The sequence below is a fragment of the Ornithorhynchus anatinus genome, chromosome 17 (genome assembly GCF_004115215.2).
Source record: "Ornithorhynchus anatinus isolate Pmale09 chromosome 17, mOrnAna1.pri.v4, whole genome shotgun sequence".
NCBI lineage: Eukaryota > Metazoa > Chordata > Mammalia > Monotremata > Ornithorhynchidae > Ornithorhynchus > Ornithorhynchus anatinus.
Window position 1 is genome coordinate 6,992,099 of NC_041744.1, and position 17,831 is coordinate 7,009,929.

The 17,831-nt window shown below is 45.8% G+C and overlaps 2 protein-coding genes across 2 annotated transcripts; both read left to right on the forward strand.

Moving 5' to 3' along the window:
• The first annotated feature begins 5,893 nt into the window (after positions 1-5,893).
• Positions 5,894-13,087, forward strand: LOC100077543 (transient receptor potential cation channel subfamily V member 2-like). Its single transcript, XM_039914534.1, has 9 exons — positions 5,894-5,946; positions 6,594-6,737; positions 8,035-8,348; positions 9,520-9,699; positions 10,271-10,429; positions 10,843-10,917; positions 12,094-12,167; positions 12,260-12,425; positions 13,067-13,087. The coding sequence occupies exons 1-9, from the start codon at positions 5,919-5,921 to the stop codon at positions 13,085-13,087; spliced, it is 1,161 nt and encodes a 386-aa protein (XP_039770468.1). The 5' UTR covers positions 5,894-5,918.
• Positions 13,088-13,380: 293 nt separating this feature from the next.
• On the forward strand, positions 13,381-17,713 carry LOC120638938 (transient receptor potential cation channel subfamily V member 3-like). The gene is made up of 5 exons (XM_039914524.1): positions 13,381-13,433; positions 13,532-13,800; positions 15,856-15,992; positions 16,735-16,823; positions 17,243-17,713. Exons 1-5 carry the CDS (start codon positions 13,409-13,411, stop codon positions 17,299-17,301), a joined length of 579 nt encoding a protein of 192 aa, XP_039770458.1. The 5' UTR covers positions 13,381-13,408; the 3' UTR covers positions 17,302-17,713.
• Positions 17,714-17,831: the final 118 nt, after the last annotated feature.

Consider the following 17,831-nt stretch of genomic DNA (forward strand, 5'->3'; position numbering starts at 1 on the left):
CACCCATAAAGATAATTTCTGCACTTCTAAGACTACAGCCCGACAGCCCAAGAGCCTCTGCTTGTGTGCTTACCGAGGTGGTACCTTGAGTTTGGCTTCCCTACAAGAAACATTGCAGACTGTCCATCTAAGCAAATTTTTTTTAAGGTAGGTATCTATCTATCCTGGCTGTCTTAGAGGTCTGCCCATCTAGATCAAGTGATCAGTTCAGGGCTCCTTCAGCTCTAGGCCTCGAGGGATCGGAAAACTGACATCCTGCCGGAAGTGGTCAGCATTTCCCAGCTCTTCATTCAGCCAACCTGAGCGTCCATAAGAGGCAGAGCATTCCAAGCAAGGGAAAGGAACATTCAAGAAGTAGGAAAGTGCTAAGGCCAAGTGAAGTAATAATAAGTATGTATTTGTTGTGCTCACTATCTGTCAAGCACTGTTCTAAGCGCTGGGGTTGATACAAGTAAGTCAGGTCAGATACAGTCCCTGACCCACATGGAGCTTGCAATCTAAGTGGAAGGGATATCAGATACTGAATCCCCATTTTTCATATGAGGAAACTGACACACAGAGAAGTGAAGTGAGTTGCCCAAGGTCACACAGCAGACACGTGGTGAAGCTAGGATTAGAACCCAAGTCCTCTGACTCCCAAGCCTGTGCTCTATCCACTAGGCCATGCTGCTCCCTGGGATGTCCCTGAGGAATCCAGTTGGGCCCCAAAGCCACTTCAGAAACATGGAGACAAAGGAGGAGAGGGAAAGAAGGGACAGATGGTGAAAAGTTTTGGACATGGGGAACTCAAGGGCCCCTCAAGAGAACAAGGGAAGTAAGGAACATGCATATTTCACTGAGAGTAAGATTTAGTACTGACAACCCTAAGGGTGTAACTGCCCACGAAACTCCAGTTGTTCTCTGCACTTTGCTCTCTGCTCTCTACTGAAGAGATTCAGCAGGAAATGTGGTTTTCAGTGGTCAGGGAGTGCCCTGGGGAAGTTATTATTATTATTATCATTATGGTAGTTATTAAGCTCTTACTATGTGCTAAGTGCCAATCTGAGCCTGGGGTAGATATAAAATAATCAGATGGGACTCAGTCCCTGTCCCACACAGGACTCACAGTCTAAGTAAGAGGGAATAGGACTTAATCCCCACTTAGCAGGTGAGAGAACTGAGGCATAGAGAAGTTAAGTGACTTGCCCAACGTCACATAGCAAACAAGTGGCATAGCTGGGATTGGACCCAGATCCTCTGATTCCTAGGCTTGTGCTCTTTCCACTAGGCCATGCTGCTTGCCTAGGGACAGATTCCCAAATGTTCCTATCATTCTGGGTTCCCAGAACCAAATTTGGGTTCTCTAATTAATACAAGAAAGTCCTTTCAAAAGGTATTTAGTTAGTGGTACTGTCCAACAATTATAATTATTTTAATTCAACCAAAGCACTGTGGTAGCAGGTGCTGCTGTTGTGGGGTGGGAGGAGGGCTGTGGAGGGACTAAGTGACACTCAGATTTAATAAAAAGCTTTCAATCTGTCCCATGACCACTTGTGGGAGTTTTTTAGAGCTGGTCACAAATCTATATGAAGCATTCAAATCCTTTCATAACCATTGGCAAGTGAAAATCCTAGATTGAAGATATATATGGATCTGTAGCTTATGAAACTTAAATATTCCAGGCATTTTCCAAGTGGATCAGAGTCCTACATGGCAGGTGGATACTGCCGGTGTCCAGACCAGGAGGACAATTCAGAAAGCAAGGGTGCTCAAGCTATTATGAGGTAATATCTCCTGAGTAGGGTCCACTCTTTGTACTTAGGAAGGGTGAGTCATTTAAACTAAGAGATTGCAGGATACAAAGGTGATGACACCTTTATTGATCTAGTTTATGACACCTTTGACCACCTCGCTCTGTACACCTAAAGGTCCAAAACAGGGAGTACCAAGATCAGTGGTAAATTAATGCTGTAATATCTGTGTTTTCTTAACTGGCAAATCTAAACTCTTCTTTCCTGTGAGTCTGCATAACCAAAGATTTCTGGACAATTACAGCAAATTTACCAGGATCCTAGCAACCAGAGGGCACAATGCAGCCAGGTTGCCATCTGGGGATGGAGAAAGTAGCAGTGAGACACAGATTTAATCATATTTAAACAGCCTTTGCATCCCTGCTGTCTCTGCTCCAGGACCTAATGACTCATGAGAAAAGACATTTGGGGCTCTGCCCTGTAGTGGAACGTGTTTAAAGTAGAAAGAAGGCATAGCTTCAGGCCAAAATGGTGACAGAGAAGGCTCCAGTTCCCCCAACCATATCTGCAACTTAGGTACAGTCCTCAGACAAACTCCAGGCTCTGTGCCACGTAACATGTGACTGAAATGTGAGCACTGAAACTGAGTGCTTAGCACTGTACTAAGTTCTTGGGAGAGCATAATACAGTAGAGTTAGTAGACAGGCATTAAAATTATTTACAGATATGAATATAAGAGCTGAGGGGCTAAAGATGGGTGACTATCAAGCACTTAAAGGGTACAGACCCAAGCGCTTAGGTGATACAGCAGGGAAAGGGGATGGGATAAATGATGGCTTAGTCCGGGAAGGCCTCTTGGAGGAGATGTCATTTTAGTAGGGCTTTGAAGGTGGGGAGATTGATGGTCTGTGGGGTAAAGTTAGTAATCTCTGACTCTGCAATCTGGCAGGCAGATTGAAAACACCAGACACAGGGTGAGATGTGGCTGGAGCAACCCTGGCTTTTTAAATGACACTACACTTGAGCTTCCTGATTTACAATCTCTTCTTCATTCCCAGGCTCCCCAATAACTTAATTAAAAGCGTATGCAACGGAGACGTTACTCAACTGAAAGAACAGCTGCAAAACCTTCAGAGAAATGGGAAAAATATCCTGCATGAGCGAGGTACTGTTATTCTTACTCGGGGAAATGAAGGTTGGGAACAAGGAACTCCAACTTTGGGGAGAAGTTCAGGATCAGGACTGAAGAAGCAAAGCCATTCCTTGTGCCCTTATTAGTAAGTGGTATTTATTGAGCCCTTACCCGGTGCAGAGCACTGTACTAAGTGCTTGGGAGAGTAAAATACTACAGAGTTGGTAGACCCCATTCCCTGCCCATAAAGAGCTTACAATCTAGAGGCTACTGAGGCTCTGCCACTGCTGAATAAGTCCACCTTGGCCTCTTTTGGAAACAGAGGCTCGAGTCCATCTTGCCCCACCACCCAAGAAAGAAACCCACATCCATCTCTGCCTTTCACTGTCCTTGTTTTTCTGTCTCTAATTCTTCATTAAGCTATCTCTTTCTTGCTCCCTCATCTCTCTTCTCATCTCTCTTACTCTGCCCTCTGAGTCTAACTCTGCCTGGGTTATCTGATTCTGGCTGTGGTCACTGCCTCTAGATACCTCACTGAATGGTAGCTTGGCATCCCCTCTGGTTCCTGGTGGCATCTCTAGCTGAACTTCTGGATCTTTGGCAATATCTTTGAGGTCTGTCTGGGTTTCTTTTCTATCTTTTTCTCCCCTTCAGTCTTCCCCGTATTAAAGAGAAGAATTGGTGTATAGTGTATTAGTGCATAGGCCAAGAAAGGACCCATGCATTGCTAAAACTTTATAGAACCCATTTTCATGCTGTGTTGGTATTGGTACCATGAATGGAGCACCCCAAATGATCCTCAGCATCTCCCTTTTTCAGTTCATACTTCCCTCTACTACACAGATTATTATTACTATCATTATTATTATGTTATTTGTTAAGCACTTAATATATATCAAGCACTGTTAGATATATATCAAGCACTGTTCTAAGCACTGAGGTAGATTCAAATTAATCAGGTTGGACACAGTCCCCTTCCTAAACGGGACTCACCATCTAAGTTGGAGGGAGAACAGGGGATTAAGTACCTGTTGAGGAAACTGAGGCAAAAAAGAGGTAAATGGCTTTCCCAAAGTCATTCAGCAAACAGCAGAGCTGGGCAGAGCACTGCCCTCTCCATCTTCCAAACCCTTCTGAAGCCATTTGGGTTATAACAGCTAGTAAGAGCAATTAGTGTCTCTGTAGAGTAGGAAGGAAGTAGTCCTGGGGATGCTAGTAGCACCTCTCTGCAGAGGAGGGAGGAGGACCAAGGAACTGAAAAGTATGCCTTCCCTTCCCTGAGATGGTGACCTTGGGTTTTTCCCAGGGTTGGTTCATTAGACTCTTTGAATCAGCTGCAGCATCCAGTTAGATGGACCACAGAGTTCATATCGTCTCACTGATTTTTTTTTAACAGAGGGAGACGCTAAAAAGACCTGCCTGATGAAAGCACTTCTTCAAGCCTGTGATAAGACTGAAGACATAGTGATGCTATTGATACACCATGCTAAGGAGTGTGGGGATTTGAAAAACCTGTTGAATGCCACCTACGAGGATTGTTGTTATCAAGGTGAATGTGTCTTGCCCCTGTCCTCTTTGGTTGTCTCAGTATTTGTTGCCAGTTTACCATATCTTGGGGGCTGAGTTGTAAAACCATCAATACCCAGGTTGGAAGCAGCTCTACAGCATCTCTGGCTGTCTCAGTCCTCCCTGTCTTCCAAGCCCCAAAGAGAAGGGAGGAGGAAGTTGTAACATCAGTGATCCTGACCCGTTACTAGCCTTATCCACAGATGAGGCCAGGGAAGAAGATCCCTCTGAATTTTGCTCCCCAAAGAGGAGATTTGGGTCTCAGATCAGGTCTCAGCTCCACAACTTCCATCATTAAAGGCTGCTTCTTTGGTGGCGTCCGGATCCAGCATAACTCAGGAAGGAGCTTCCCTATAATGTTCAGGAGGGGGGCAGTCTATTTGGGGTTTATGCTGATGTGAGTCCAGAGAGGGAATTGAGCAGCCTCCTCCCCAAATGTAATATCAGTAGGAAATATTTTACTGAGATATTAAGTTCCACCCCATTCCCAAGTACCCATATAAGGTTATTCCTTCCCAAATAAAATTTTAACACCCAAAAGAAATGCAGGCATGAGCCTCTCTCTGCTCTGTACTACCAGGTCTCATCTGACCTCCTAGACTTGTTTCCTCCTGGGTATCATGACCCCAGGTCAGATTCAGGCAGAGACACTGAATCTCCCAAATCCCTAACTCCTACACTCTTTCCCCTGGCACAAGGCTAGTAAACTTCCATTTTTTCTTGTTGACTCCTGTTCACCCACCCAGTAGTCTCATAAATATTATACCCACTCCAAACCCAGGCAGGGAGAGCTCAGTTCTCTGTCCAAGGCTTCTGAGCTTACAGCAGAGATACAAAGAAAGGAGTAAGTTCCCTCTGAAGCTCCCTGATTCTTGGAAGCAATATTGTGCCTGCCTCAGAGTGTCATGACATTGGTGAGCTGCTGTTCCCTGCTCCTCTCCCAAATCAGGTGTTTGGTATGCACTGTTAGAGACCCAGAAATGCCAAATGGCAGTTGCTGCCCTGACTGCAGAATGACCTTAATGCCTTTCTCACCTGCCTCCCCTTCACCTCTGGACCCTCCCCAAACACATTGCACATCCTCACCCCTCAGTGTGATTCCACTCCCATTATGCTCACTGGGGAGCATTGGCAGAAACACATCTATTACATGTATTGTAACCTCTTTCCCCATTGAGCTAAACCACTTAGCCACCTCTCAAAAACTGGTCTTTTTCTAGTCTTCATTAGCAATGCAGGATGCAGTCTGGGACTTGTCACCCCACATCCCTCTTAGTGAGAGGAAAATAAATGGGGAAATGTAGCTCAGCAACCTCAGAGATTTGGAGCCATCAGAGTCCTGGAAGATCCCATTCTAAAGACAGACACCTGTGCCTCTCAATTACTGACTCACCTACAGCCCGTCTGGACTCTGCCCTTCACTGTGCTGCTTCTTCAGTTGTGGGCTCTACGCAGTGATGCAGGGAAGGCAGTGATTGGCTGCTTGTCAAATGGCCATTCAGGAGCTTGAACAGAAAAGTAAAGGGAATCCAATCCTCTTTACTCCCTTGCTATTACTAGGGATATCTTCTCATTCCCCCTCTCTTACCCGCCCAAAAGCCAGCCCACCCACCTTCCTGAGGGCTGTTACTTCAAGCCTTTATGTCCCTCACCTCTAATCCCACACCTTTCTTTGTTCTCCTCCTCTTCCTCCTCCAACCCAGGGGTAAAACTCTCACCCAGTACTGTCTCTCACCCACAGGACTTGCTTATTCATTCAGTTGTCTTTATTGAGCATTTACTGTGTACAGAGCACTGTATTAAGTGCTTGGGAGAGAGTATAATACAAAAATAAATAGACACATTCCCTGCCCACAATGAGTTCAAAGTCTAGAAGACTGAAGCTATCTAAGGTAGTTACTGGGAGAAGATCTGCCCAAGGTCTGAGCAGCCTGGAGCCTTCCCAGATCAGGGAGGAGAATGTAAGCCTGAATGTGCCAGGTTCCCTTTGAGCTGCTAGGCCTCTCAGTAGGTACACCACAGCCCTTCCCACTTTCTTCCTCTTTAACAATTGCCTAACTCGTATGTGGTTCCGGTGACAGAAAGATGAAAAGAGATTAGTGGGGAATCTTACCTCTCTCTCCCTCCTAAATCTAATGCCTCTGATCTTCCCCTTTCTTCTCCAGGGCAGACAGCACTGCACATCGCGATAGAAAAAGGGCTGAAGGACATAGTCAAAATCCTTGTGGAAAATGGAGCAGATGTTCAGATTCCGGCAACTGGATCGTTCTTTCAGTTAAACAGAAACAGAGAGGACTGCTTCTACTTTGGTAAGTTACTCCAATAGATGTATTGCCCAATTTCTTTTCTGGGCAACATCACTCAGGTCGATTTCATGGAAATGGGAAGAGTGATGAGGCCCTGGTATTGTCTAAGCAGAGAGGGAAGACTTGTGAGGTTTTATACTGCCTTTCTTTGAGTGATTTCTTCTACTGATTACCTCATTACCTGATTATGATGGCTATAGCTATCAACTTCTGCAATTTCTTTGCCATTGATATGGTCAGAGCATTTTAGGTTAATCAATTGTATTTTTTGAGGGCTCTTTCCAGCTGCTTTTCACACTTCCCTGCTGTCTGACAGTGAGCAATTCACTTCTCTGTGCTTCAGTTTCTTCACCTGTAAAATGGGAATTCAATGCCTGTTTTCTCTCCTACTTAGTCAGTAAGCCCCATGTGGGACAGACACCTGATTGTTTTGTGCCTACCCCAGTGCTTAGTAGAGTGCTTGGCACATAGTAAGTGCTTAACAAATATCATTTTTATAATTATTATTATTACAGGTTCTCCAGGTTTCAAGGACTTCCGTAACAATGAAATTAATGTCATTTTTCAAGAGTAATTAGTATTTTTGTTAAATCAAATACAAGATAATCTGGATTGAAAGTAACTAAAATAATTTTTGCACCCAGTATTATATATATTTATCATATCTAATGTTGACTTAGAATATTGGTCTTAATTCTCACAAATCTTTTCATACTTTTCCCAGAGTGACTAAAGCTGCAGAATTCTTAACTCCATTTCTCCCATAAGCCTTCAGTCCTATCTACCATTGTTTTGTCAATCATGGAATAACTCTGAGTTTGGCAAAGGAAAACTTAATGATCCAGTTAGAGCCAGGGAAATTCCATGCAGACACTGCTTGAGCAGTGAATGTTGGGGAGAGCCAGTTCGGGAATTTCTTTTTTAACCCAGAGTGGTTACTTTTCAAAATTGTTTTCCTAATGCTTCTGAATTCACTATGTGTACCTAAATCCAAGGAGCGTCAGAGAGACAACACTCTGGGTTTGGTCTATGAAAGAAGTTTAAATGAGAATTTAGGACAACTGGAGTGGTTGGGGTAATGACCTACCATGCAATAGGTGGCGCTCCAGCATGGGGACCGATCGATCAATCAATGGTACATATTGAATGCTTAATGTGTGCAGAGCAATGTAGTAAGTGCTTATTGGAGTACAGTGTAGCAGAGTTGATAGACATACTCCCTGCCCACAAGGATTCTACAGTCTAGGTAATCTCCCCCCCACCCCCCGGTTTCCTCTAATAACCACAGTGTTTCCTGCAGGACAGTATCCTCTCTCCCTGGCCGCCTGCCTCAACCAAACTGAAATCGTGGAATTTCTCTTGGACCGAGAACACAAACCCTCCAATCCAGATGCTCGGGATTATCTGGGGAACACTGTGCTCCATGCGCTAGTGATGGTGGCTGATGACACGGAGAAAACACACTTTGTGACTGATATGTATGACCTCATTCTGAAGAAGAGTGAAGAGAAGATTATAGAGAAAAAGGAGTTTTCTAAGGTCAACCTGGAGAAACTTCGCAACAATGAGGGGCTGACCCCCCTGCAGTTAGCAGCCAAAGAAGGAAAACTTCAGGTACAAGAGTCTGGGCAAGAGACCAGTGAGAGGAGAGAAGGAGCAGGGTGATGTATCAGTCAGCCCCAACCTTGACCTTTAGCTGTGTAACCCAAAAGGGGATTCTGATTGATCTGTCCAGAGCTCAGTCCCCAAGATGAGGGATGGGCGAGTTTCCTGAAGTGTGGGAGAAATTCCATGCAAAGCACTGAAAAAACCATGTATCCAACTCTAGAGACGGGTTTTCCCAGGGGCACTTGGGGATATATATGCCCTGGGGCCGAAAACCATACTTTCTAGATTGAGAAGGGAACAGTAATGGCCAGTCAGTAAACTCTAGTGGTGCCCTCCTCCTTACTTTCCATACCCACCAGGGAGGGCAGATTGGAAGTCTCCAGTCTCAGAAGCTTGCTTCATGGTGAATCACACTGAAAATTTTACCCAGAGGCATAGTATTATGGGAGTTTCCCAACCAGCTGGGTGGAGAGAGCCTGACTGTCTAACCCATGGTCCTGACCTCTGCCTGGCCAAGCCAGCAATGAGGACCATTAGTGGCACTTAAGTTTTGAGTGTCCAGAAGCATAGGCCAGAATGAGCGAGAGGCATGAGGGAAGTGAACAGTAGTATATGACTCTGCTCTTCCTCAGGCAACAGGATTTATTGAACATTTATTCCGTACTATACTGAGCACAACTGAGTTAGTATGATCCCTGTCCTCAAAGATCCACTGGAATAAACTTCAGGAAGGAAGAAACAATAATGGCAATAAGCCTGAAACTGACCTTGAGGCTGGGGATGTCCTAAAAGGGAAGAGCCCTGGAGTCTGGGGTTGGCTAGTGGTCCTGGCTGGTCCTGGCAACAGGTGAGTCTTGTTTGCAGGCTAAGGTGTTCACTGCTGTTACTCCTGGGACTAGAGGAGCCTGATTCAGGGAGCCATGGAGGCAGAAAGAGACCTGACCTTCCCCCTGCATGAGGACATGCTCTGTGGTCCCCCCATGGTCCTGCTCAGGCAGGCTGTACGGCACAAAATCCAAAGCAGTCTTAGTTCACTTAGCTTGGCCTCAGCTTGTATGTTAGGGCCCAGCTTCCTGCTGAAGAGGGAAAGGGAAGGGAAATGGATGGAGCACCATGATCACTCTCCCTGTGGAGGGGAGAGTTCAGGGAATGACATTCTCCATTTCTTTCTGAAAAGCTCTTTCGGCACATCTTAAGCAGAGAGTTTCCCATCAACGACCGAATGCACCACCTCTCCAGGAGATTTGTTGAATGGACCTATGGGCCCATTTGCACCTCTCTGTACGATCTGGATGAAGTGGACACGACAGACCAGCAGTCTGCCCTGAAGATTGTGGTGTACAGCAACAAACAAGATGTGAGTGCCGGCAGAGGGGAAGTTGGGTCACCACAGTGGGATGGGGTTGTGTTCATCTGTGTGTAGGGCTGACCCACAGAGGTTTTTCCACCATGCCACAGTCCACCACTGTCTCCTAAAATCATATTCTCCTCCAAGAGGTCTTCCCTGACTGAGCCCTCATTTCTATTATCCGCCCTCCCCTCACCATCAACTATGCCTTTGGCTGTGTACTCCCTTAAGCAATTTAATACTCGCCCCAGCCCCATAGTTCTTATGTAAATCTCCTTATACTCTACTATTTCCCCATCTGAAATTTTAGTGTCTGTCTCACCCAGTAGCCTGTAAGCTCCTTGTGGGCAGGGATCGAGTTTAACAAAGTAATTATATTGTACGTTCCCAAACGCTTAATACAGGGCTCTGCACACAGGAAGCACTCAAATGCAGTTGCTTAACTGAGTGGCCCCACAGTTCCCATCTGCTACAATGAATAAACAGTGAATAAATAGGAGAGTGAATAAACAAAGCCAGGAAAACCAGTCTTGATTACTCCAGGCTAGAAGAGAGTTTAAAATTTCCCTTTCTCTCTCAGAAATACTGTAACCTGCTGGATGTGGAGCCCCTGAAGGAACTGATAGAGGTCAAATGGAAGATGTTCGCTGCACTCATGTTTGGGGTCAGCACAGCCTGGTATCTCCACTACATCATCCTGTTCACCCTGATCACGGCCCTGCAGCCCCACGTAACTAAGGTGAATCCTCACCCCCTTCAAGCCTTGCCCACTTCTGTACCTCACTAGAAAGCCAGCCCCAAGGCCAGGTCTCCCCTCTCCTCCTCTTCATCGAGTTTATTCACCCTTCCCTATTTCAAGTGCTGCTTGGTGCCCTGCATAAAACTAAGAGAAATGTCCTGCCCATAAAGAGCTGGAGAGGGGATTTCAATATGAAACTATCAACCCTCTGAGTAGAAATGAGCCCAGACCCTGGAGGTCCTTAACCAATGGGATGTGGGGAGGGTATGGGTGAGTTGTGGGACTGGGTAGACCCTGCCCCAAGAGTCAAAACAGATTTTCCCTTTGGTCCTTCCTTGGTTTCCTTTTTATTCACATCCCTCCTGGGCCACTAACTAATGTTTCTCCTCTCTGTCCAAAAATTTTCCCCAAAGTCAGAAAGCAGCTTTTGGCTCACCTTTGGGAAGATTTACATTTTCATTGTGGCCTTAGGCATCCTGGTGAAGACGGTAAGTATAAGAAGGATTTTCTGGAAAGAATCGTGGGGGTGCTAGAATTTGCTCAGAGGTGACTCTCTATAATAATAATAATGTTGGTATTTGTTAAGCACTTACTATGTGCCGAGCACTGTTCTAAGCGCTGGGGTAGACACAGGGGAATCAGGTTGTCCCACATGGGGCTCACAGTCTTAATCCCCATTTTACAGATGAGGTAACTGAGGCACCGAGAAGTTAAGTGACTTGCCCACAGTCACACAGCTGACAAGTGGCCGAGCTGGGATTTGAACCCATGACCTCTGACTCCAAAGCCCGTGCTCTTTCCACTGAGCCACGCTGCTTCTCTATGACTAGGAATGCATGTTATCCATGATTCCCCAGTTGTTTTTTCCTTTATAAGAAGCAAATTCACCCAGAGCCAAATTTCAGGTTTTCCGGGAGTGGTTACTCTGCTCGGATCAACCAGAGCAGTTTCATCATCCAGGCTCCCACATAGCTTCCATGGAATCTTCCATTCTTAAAGGAGCCTGATTCTTCCCACCCTCCCCCAGGCAAAGGTGGACTAGGAGAAGCAGAGGGATACCCTCTGCACAGCTGGCTAGTCCCAGAAGCTTTAGAGTCGTGGGGCTGAGGGGAGGAGGCAGAGTCAGTCAGGGTATCCCTTCAGTGCTTCCAAAACTTCCCAGACTCATCACCCTCCCAGGGAACTCCTGGCTGTAGTGCCATGGGAGCCGGAAAATGAGGGAAAGAGGTGAGTGGAGCCTCATCCCTGTCCTAGCCCACGGGAAGCCGATAACTAGCCCATCCCAAGATAAAAGGGAAAAATCAAATCCATAGCTCTGAGGCATCTGAGATGTTGACTGTAAGCTCCTTGTGGGCAGGGACTGTGTCTACAAACTCTATTGTATTTATATTCCCCAAGCACATAGTACTGTGTTCAGCACACAGCCAGCACTCAGTAAATATCATTGATCGAAAAACTAACCTGGTTTGGGCTGGCCTGAACAGTTTTGTGTGGGGGTGGGCTGGGATGGTGGGGTCCTAGGTCTAAGAAGGGTGTGTTCAGGGTCTGATATTCACACTACTGCAGAGAGGTCACTTTTCTCTCAAATGCTCTGAAATCTGAATTAAATGTTTCCGATGTTTGCAGATGTGTGTATACATATGCATATGCTTCTTTGTTTTTAGGCCTTTGACACCATAGTGATGTGGCCTTTTCAGTTATACTCCTTCCTTAAGAACAGCTATTTCCATATCCTTTTGTAAGTTCACTTAAGTCTCTAATGCAACCTTTCATGACATTGGCATTTCTAAAAGAGAGGAAATTTCCTGACTGCAATTTGGTTTTTCTCAGTGTCTTTCAGAGCTGCCTGGTGGTGGGCTCACTTCTCCAGTACTGGGATGGAAATGAGAACTTTGTGGTCATGCAGGCGATGGGTCTAATGATAGGCTGGTTTAATCTTCTCTATTTCTCCAGAGGATTTAAGTTCACCGGCATTTACACTGTCTTTATCCAGCGGGTAAGCTCAGCGGCCTTGCTGCACTTGGGATATTTACCCAAACCCTTTAGTCAAATACAACCAGACCACAGACCTCCCCCTCATCCACCCTTAATTAGACATTCATATGCTGGTGGGGAAGTTGGATCTCCCAGAATTCGTGCTTTCCATCAGCCACACACAGGGTGTTCACCAAGCTCTGTCATCTGACTCAGCTCCCCTGAGGAAGCTCCACCTACCTTGAGAACGGGCAGTGGTACTCCTTGAACCAGCCAAAATCTCCCCAGCCAATCACTGTTGGTCATCCCTGCTCTCCTGTCTGATACTATCACATTTCACTTTACAGAGGTTCTTTTTATACCAAGTCACGTTTGTTTATTTTGAAGAGGAAGGAAGGTCTCCGGAACCAAAGTCTCCTTTTCTTATAAATAATTGAATTTCCTACGCAGATCTGTGTTTCATCAGAATGTATCCTCCATCCCAGTTGTAAATGTATCCTGAACTCAAAAGAACTTTATAAACCTCATCCTTGGAGAGAGAAGAGGAAAGCAGTTGGAGGAGTAAGGGGGCAGATGAGGCTCGGCTTTCTCACTTGTAAATGCTTGGGATCCTGATTTTTGCTTTTGTAAAAGATTCATATTACCCAAACTTTGTTCTTTTAGAACATACCAGCTTTCCTATAACATGGAGTTACTTTCTTGAAAAACTTGGTGTTAGGAGAACTTGTCTCCTAACTTGTCTCCTGAAGCCAAGCATATGCACACAAATCATTTCTTCGGACACTGCGGCATGCTGTATCCACACTCACATTGTAGTGCGAGTACATTATAGGATTCACATTCTCGAATTCCCTTGCAATGTTCTAGATAAAGCATATAATCAAAATACTTGTTACAGTTGAACTGAGTAGAGACTACAGTGTAAAAATGGGCTGTTTAATGGGCTTTCTCTCCCTCTTTCAGATAATTCTCAGAGATGTCTCCCGGTTCCTTTGTGTGTACCTAATGTTTCTCTTGGGGTTTGCAGCAGGTAAATACAACTCATCTAGTGGGAACACAGTCTTAAAACTCTCATCCTGATTTCTATGGGATCCTGGTGTATGAGAGAACTGTACTCTTCCCTTGCAGCTCTTTCCTCTTTGAGCGACAAGTGTTCTGCAGAAAAATCATGCTTCTACCATGGCTTAGGCAGAGCAGCAGCAGAACTTTTCAAACTCACCCTCGGTCTCGGAGACCTGGCGGACCCTGAGTCTTCCAGCTATCCTGATCTTTTCCGGCTTCTCCTGATCGCCTACGTGACCCTGTCCTGCATCCTTCTCTTAAACTTGCTGATCGCACTAATGACACAGACAATCAACAGTGTGTCTGAGGAAAATGAGAAAATATGGAAAATGCAGGTGAGTCTGTGGATTCAGGCCTAGTCGGCAATGTAATCAGTCTGCTGGTAACAAGATAAGTGATGTTTGTTTCATTTTCCTTGTCTCCTTGCCATGTATTTAAGTGCACCTATCCCTGCCTACCCCCCAGGGAAGCAGTATGGGCTAATGGATAGAGCCCAGCCCTAGGAGACAGAAAACCTGGGTTCTAATCCCAACTCCACCAGTTTTCTGCTGGGTGACCTTGGGCAAGTCTCTTAATTTCTCTGTGCCTCAGTTACTTCATCTGTAAAATGGGGATTAAGACTGTGAGCTCCTTGTGAAGTGACTATGTCCAACCTAATTAGCTTATGTCTATCTCAGCGCTTAGAGCAGTGCTTGACACATAAATAATCACTTAACAGATACTGTTATTATTAGGCCCACAAACCCTTAGGCATCAGGCCAGACTTGTCTTGACAGACTGAAGGTTGGGTCCAGTTCCTCCAACCCAGGAAAATTTTCTCCTGACTGGAACTTCCACTGGCTTCCTCAAGGACATTACATCCATTTTAGGCACAGGCTGGCCCCCTAAAACAGCTTTCCAAGGAGATTGTCACAGCAAACAGTTGTCACAATATCCCATTCTAGGGAGAAACTGAGAACTCGAGGGTCAGGACTCAATCAATCATCAGTATTTACCGAACACCTCCTGTGAACCAGAGCACTTGTACTACATACTTGGGAAAACACCTGTGTCCTCAAAGAGCTTATGATATTCTCAGGGGGACACAAGTGGTAAACTGCTGATATATAACTGTTACAAGGGAGAGAATAGCTAGAATGCCACTGATGCCAGCACTTAGTACTCTACCTAGCACATAGTAAGCACTTAATAAGTAACATTTAGAAAAAAATAACATAAAATAATAAATGGGAAGACTCTGGGACTCTGACCAAAGCTGGCCCAGGCCCAATCAGGTTGGCTTGATTTTAGCCTGACCAGCTATAAGGATTTTGTTCTTGCAGAATCTGTAGGCCAGTTGGGTCCTTGAGATTTGGAGCTGAGGCTTTTACACCATCTTTTCAAGAGCAGCAATTGCACAATGAGCAAAGCGTCATTCATTCACTCATTCGTATTTACTGAGTTCTTACTGTGTGTGAAGCACTGTACTAAGAACGTGGGAGAATTCAATGTAACAATAAACCGACACATTCCCTGCCCACAGTGAGCTATGCTCCACTGAGAACCAGGGTGCAGCCAAGACTGGGCAGAAATTCTGCAGGGCAAGATGTGGCCTGACTACCTGTGACCCCTATACAAGGGATACTCAGTCCCCTTTTCCCTGGGAACCAGGACCCAGAAACTTGCACAGTAAGCACACAAAAAATACCATTGATTCATCAGGTATTCCCATCCCCTGCAATATTCCACTCCTGCTACTGGGTGCCACTGTTCTTCCTAGATCGGACAGTTACACAAGAAAAATGCCTTAGCAATCAATTGATTGTATTTTTTGAGCGCTTACTGTTCGCAGACCACTGAACTAAGCGCTAGGCAGGGTACAATAGGATGGAGTTGATAGATACATTCCCTGCCCACAATGAGCTTACAGTCTAGATGGGGAGACAGACATTAATATAATTAAATTACAGATATTATAATAATAACGTTGGTATTTAAGTGCTTACTATGTGCAGAGCACTGATCTAAGTGCTGGAGTAGATACAGGGTAATCAGGTTGTTCCATGTGAGGCTCACAGTCTTAATCCCCATTTTACAGATGAGGTAACTGAGGCTCAGAGAAGTTAAGTGATTTGCCCACAGTCACACAGCTGACAAGTGGCAGAGCCGGGATTCAAACCCATGAACTCGGACTCCCAAGCCCGTGCTCTTTCCACTGAGCCACCCTGCTTCTCTATGTACATGAGTACATAGACATAGTATGTACATGAGTGCTGTGAGGCTGAGGGAGGGGTGAATGAAGGGAGCAAATCAGGGCCTCGCAGAAGGAAATGGAAGAAAAGGAAATGAGGACTTAATCAGGGAAGGCCTCTTGGAGGATATGTGCCTTTTCATTATTTTCTCATTCTCAGAGAGCCACCACCATCCTGGATCTAGAAAGGTGTTTGCCAAGATCCTGGCTGCGTAGTTTTCAAAGAACAAGAATTCAATCCAATATGTTTGTTGGATGGAGCCGTTCTAATAAGGAAGATCGAAGAACCTGTTTACGGTAGGTTAGTGGGTCTTCGAAAAGAAATGCTTCTTCCCACATCTCTTTCTAGCGGAATTCCTTCACTGTCTCCGGCTCTTGCCTGCAGATGGGAGAGGGCAAGACAGCAGAGAAGTGGAGGGAAGAAAGGGCCCAGAAAGGAGGCCTTCACTTGGGCCCCATGTGGGCACAGAATGGCTGTCCAGGAGCACAGCTGCAACCCTCCAGCTGGAGAGTTTCCCTAGGGTTGGCTGTGGGACCAGCCTCCTTGAATCTGAATCAGACTTTCCTGTTAGAGGAATGGTGATATTTTAACCTGGTAACTCCAACAGGTTCACTCTCCATCCCTCTCACCAGAAAAATCTTCCCAACATCGGAGCCTCAGCTGGTTCCAGTTTATAATTCAAATTCACACCACAAGCAAGAGCCCCACTCCAGAGTCCCAAACAGGGAGAATCCTCGGGCCCCTTTTGTTTGTTTCCTTCTTGGACATGAGAATTTGCAGGATGGATGTCCAGAAATGCAATTGGCCATCCCGGCATATTTTGGCTCCACCCTCAGGTTCAGAGCCAGTTAGAAAGTGCAGCCACTTCCAAGCCACTTGATGAGCCAGAGGGAAACTCCTTGCCTATGTGTTGGCCACCGCTAGTATAGACCCCTTTTTTACACGCAGGCAGTGACAGACTGTCCCTGTTTCCTGTGTTACATCCGCCATGGCTCTCATGGTTCTTCCCCATTTCCCCTTTGTGTCTGACATTTGCAGGGTGAATGAAGTGGGGCAACAGAACAACTGGACAAGAAAGGTCAAGGGGATTATTGAGGATCTCATCCCAGCACCTACAGAAGCACCAGGTAATAAGGCTCGGGGCCGGATTCAGGGTACTGGGAGCCTGAAGCAGGGGCAGATTGGGATCCTTTAGGACTAGAATCACGAGCAGAGGGGCTGGATTTGATGAACAGAAGTTCCTTTCCAGGCGAACCCCAGATTTCCCCTGTTCCGCTGTGTACATTTCCTTTAAACTGTGTCATGGGGATTTCTATGGCTTCAGCTTTCTCAGAAACAAGCCCCAGCCTGGCCCAGCCCTCTGGTGACTGGCTCCCTTTGACCCCTTATGCCCTGGGGGTTGGCCAGAGGCTTACCCATTTGACCAGTAAAACCAGACGCTCTCAAGCTCTCAGAACCCCCGAGCCAAGGTGTCTTCTTTCTCAAATTCCAGCAATGCACCTGCAGAGACCCTGAGAACATACAAGGGGGATTTTTTTTTTTCCAGATGCAAGCACAGGTGTGGAGGATAAAGACAAACTGGACAAAATCACCTCCCTCCTATGAAAGAGAAAGGCCGGAAGGTTCCTGCTTGCTGATGGCCTCAGGCCCCAGAGACATCTGTTATTTCTGCCTGGGCCTCAAGTTTTCTGGGAAAGGTTCGGCCACCAGTGGCCTCATTCTTCTTTTCTCATTCAAATAATACAATATAAACCAGGCCTTGGGAAGGTGGACCCCGTGAATATTTACCCAGATCAGGCTCCTGTCTTGTATTTGTACTCTCTATTGACTTACTCAACTGAACTTGGCATACGTGGGGTTGTGCATGCTTTTGTTGCTCAGGATTCATTGTCAGTGACCTAGGGCACCGTAAAAGAATAATCAATGGTAAGATGAGGAAATGCCAGAGAGGGAGTCATTGCTTCGTAACACAATTTTTTTTAAAATCCCAATAAATTGTAATTGTTTATTTTCCCAACTTGCAGCTTTTAATGCAATGGTACATCAACTTTTGGTGGCTGTTCTGGCAGTGTTGCAGTCAGGAAGGGAGGACTGGTGATTCCAGAACTACCTGCCAGCACACCTGGTCTTCTCAT

What these genes read in the sequence shown, in the direction of transcription:
- LOC100077543 (XM_039914534.1), top strand. Translation starts at nt 5,919, where the DNA reads ATGGCCATTCAGGAGCTTGAACAGAAAA. An exon ending in TGTACAGCAACAAACAAGAT is followed by an intron (nt 9,700 to 10,270) that starts GTGAGTGCCGGC and finishes TTTCTCTCTCAG; the next exon opens with AAATACTGTAACCTGCTGGA. An exon ending in TAGGCATCCTGGTGAAGACG is followed by an intron (nt 10,918 to 12,093) that starts GTAAGTATAAGA and finishes CTTTGTTTTTAG; the next exon opens with GCCTTTGACACCATAGTGAT.
- LOC120638938 (XM_039914524.1), top strand. Translation starts at nt 13,409, where the DNA reads ATGTTTCTCTTGGGGTTTGCAGCAG. An exon ending in GATCGAAGAACCTGTTTACG is followed by an intron (nt 15,993 to 16,734) that starts GTAGGTTAGTGG and finishes TGACATTTGCAG; the next exon opens with GGTGAATGAAGTGGGGCAAC. An exon ending in AGCACCTACAGAAGCACCAG is followed by an intron (nt 16,824 to 17,242) that starts GTAATAAGGCTC and finishes TTTTTTTTCCAG; the next exon opens with ATGCAAGCACAGGTGTGGAG.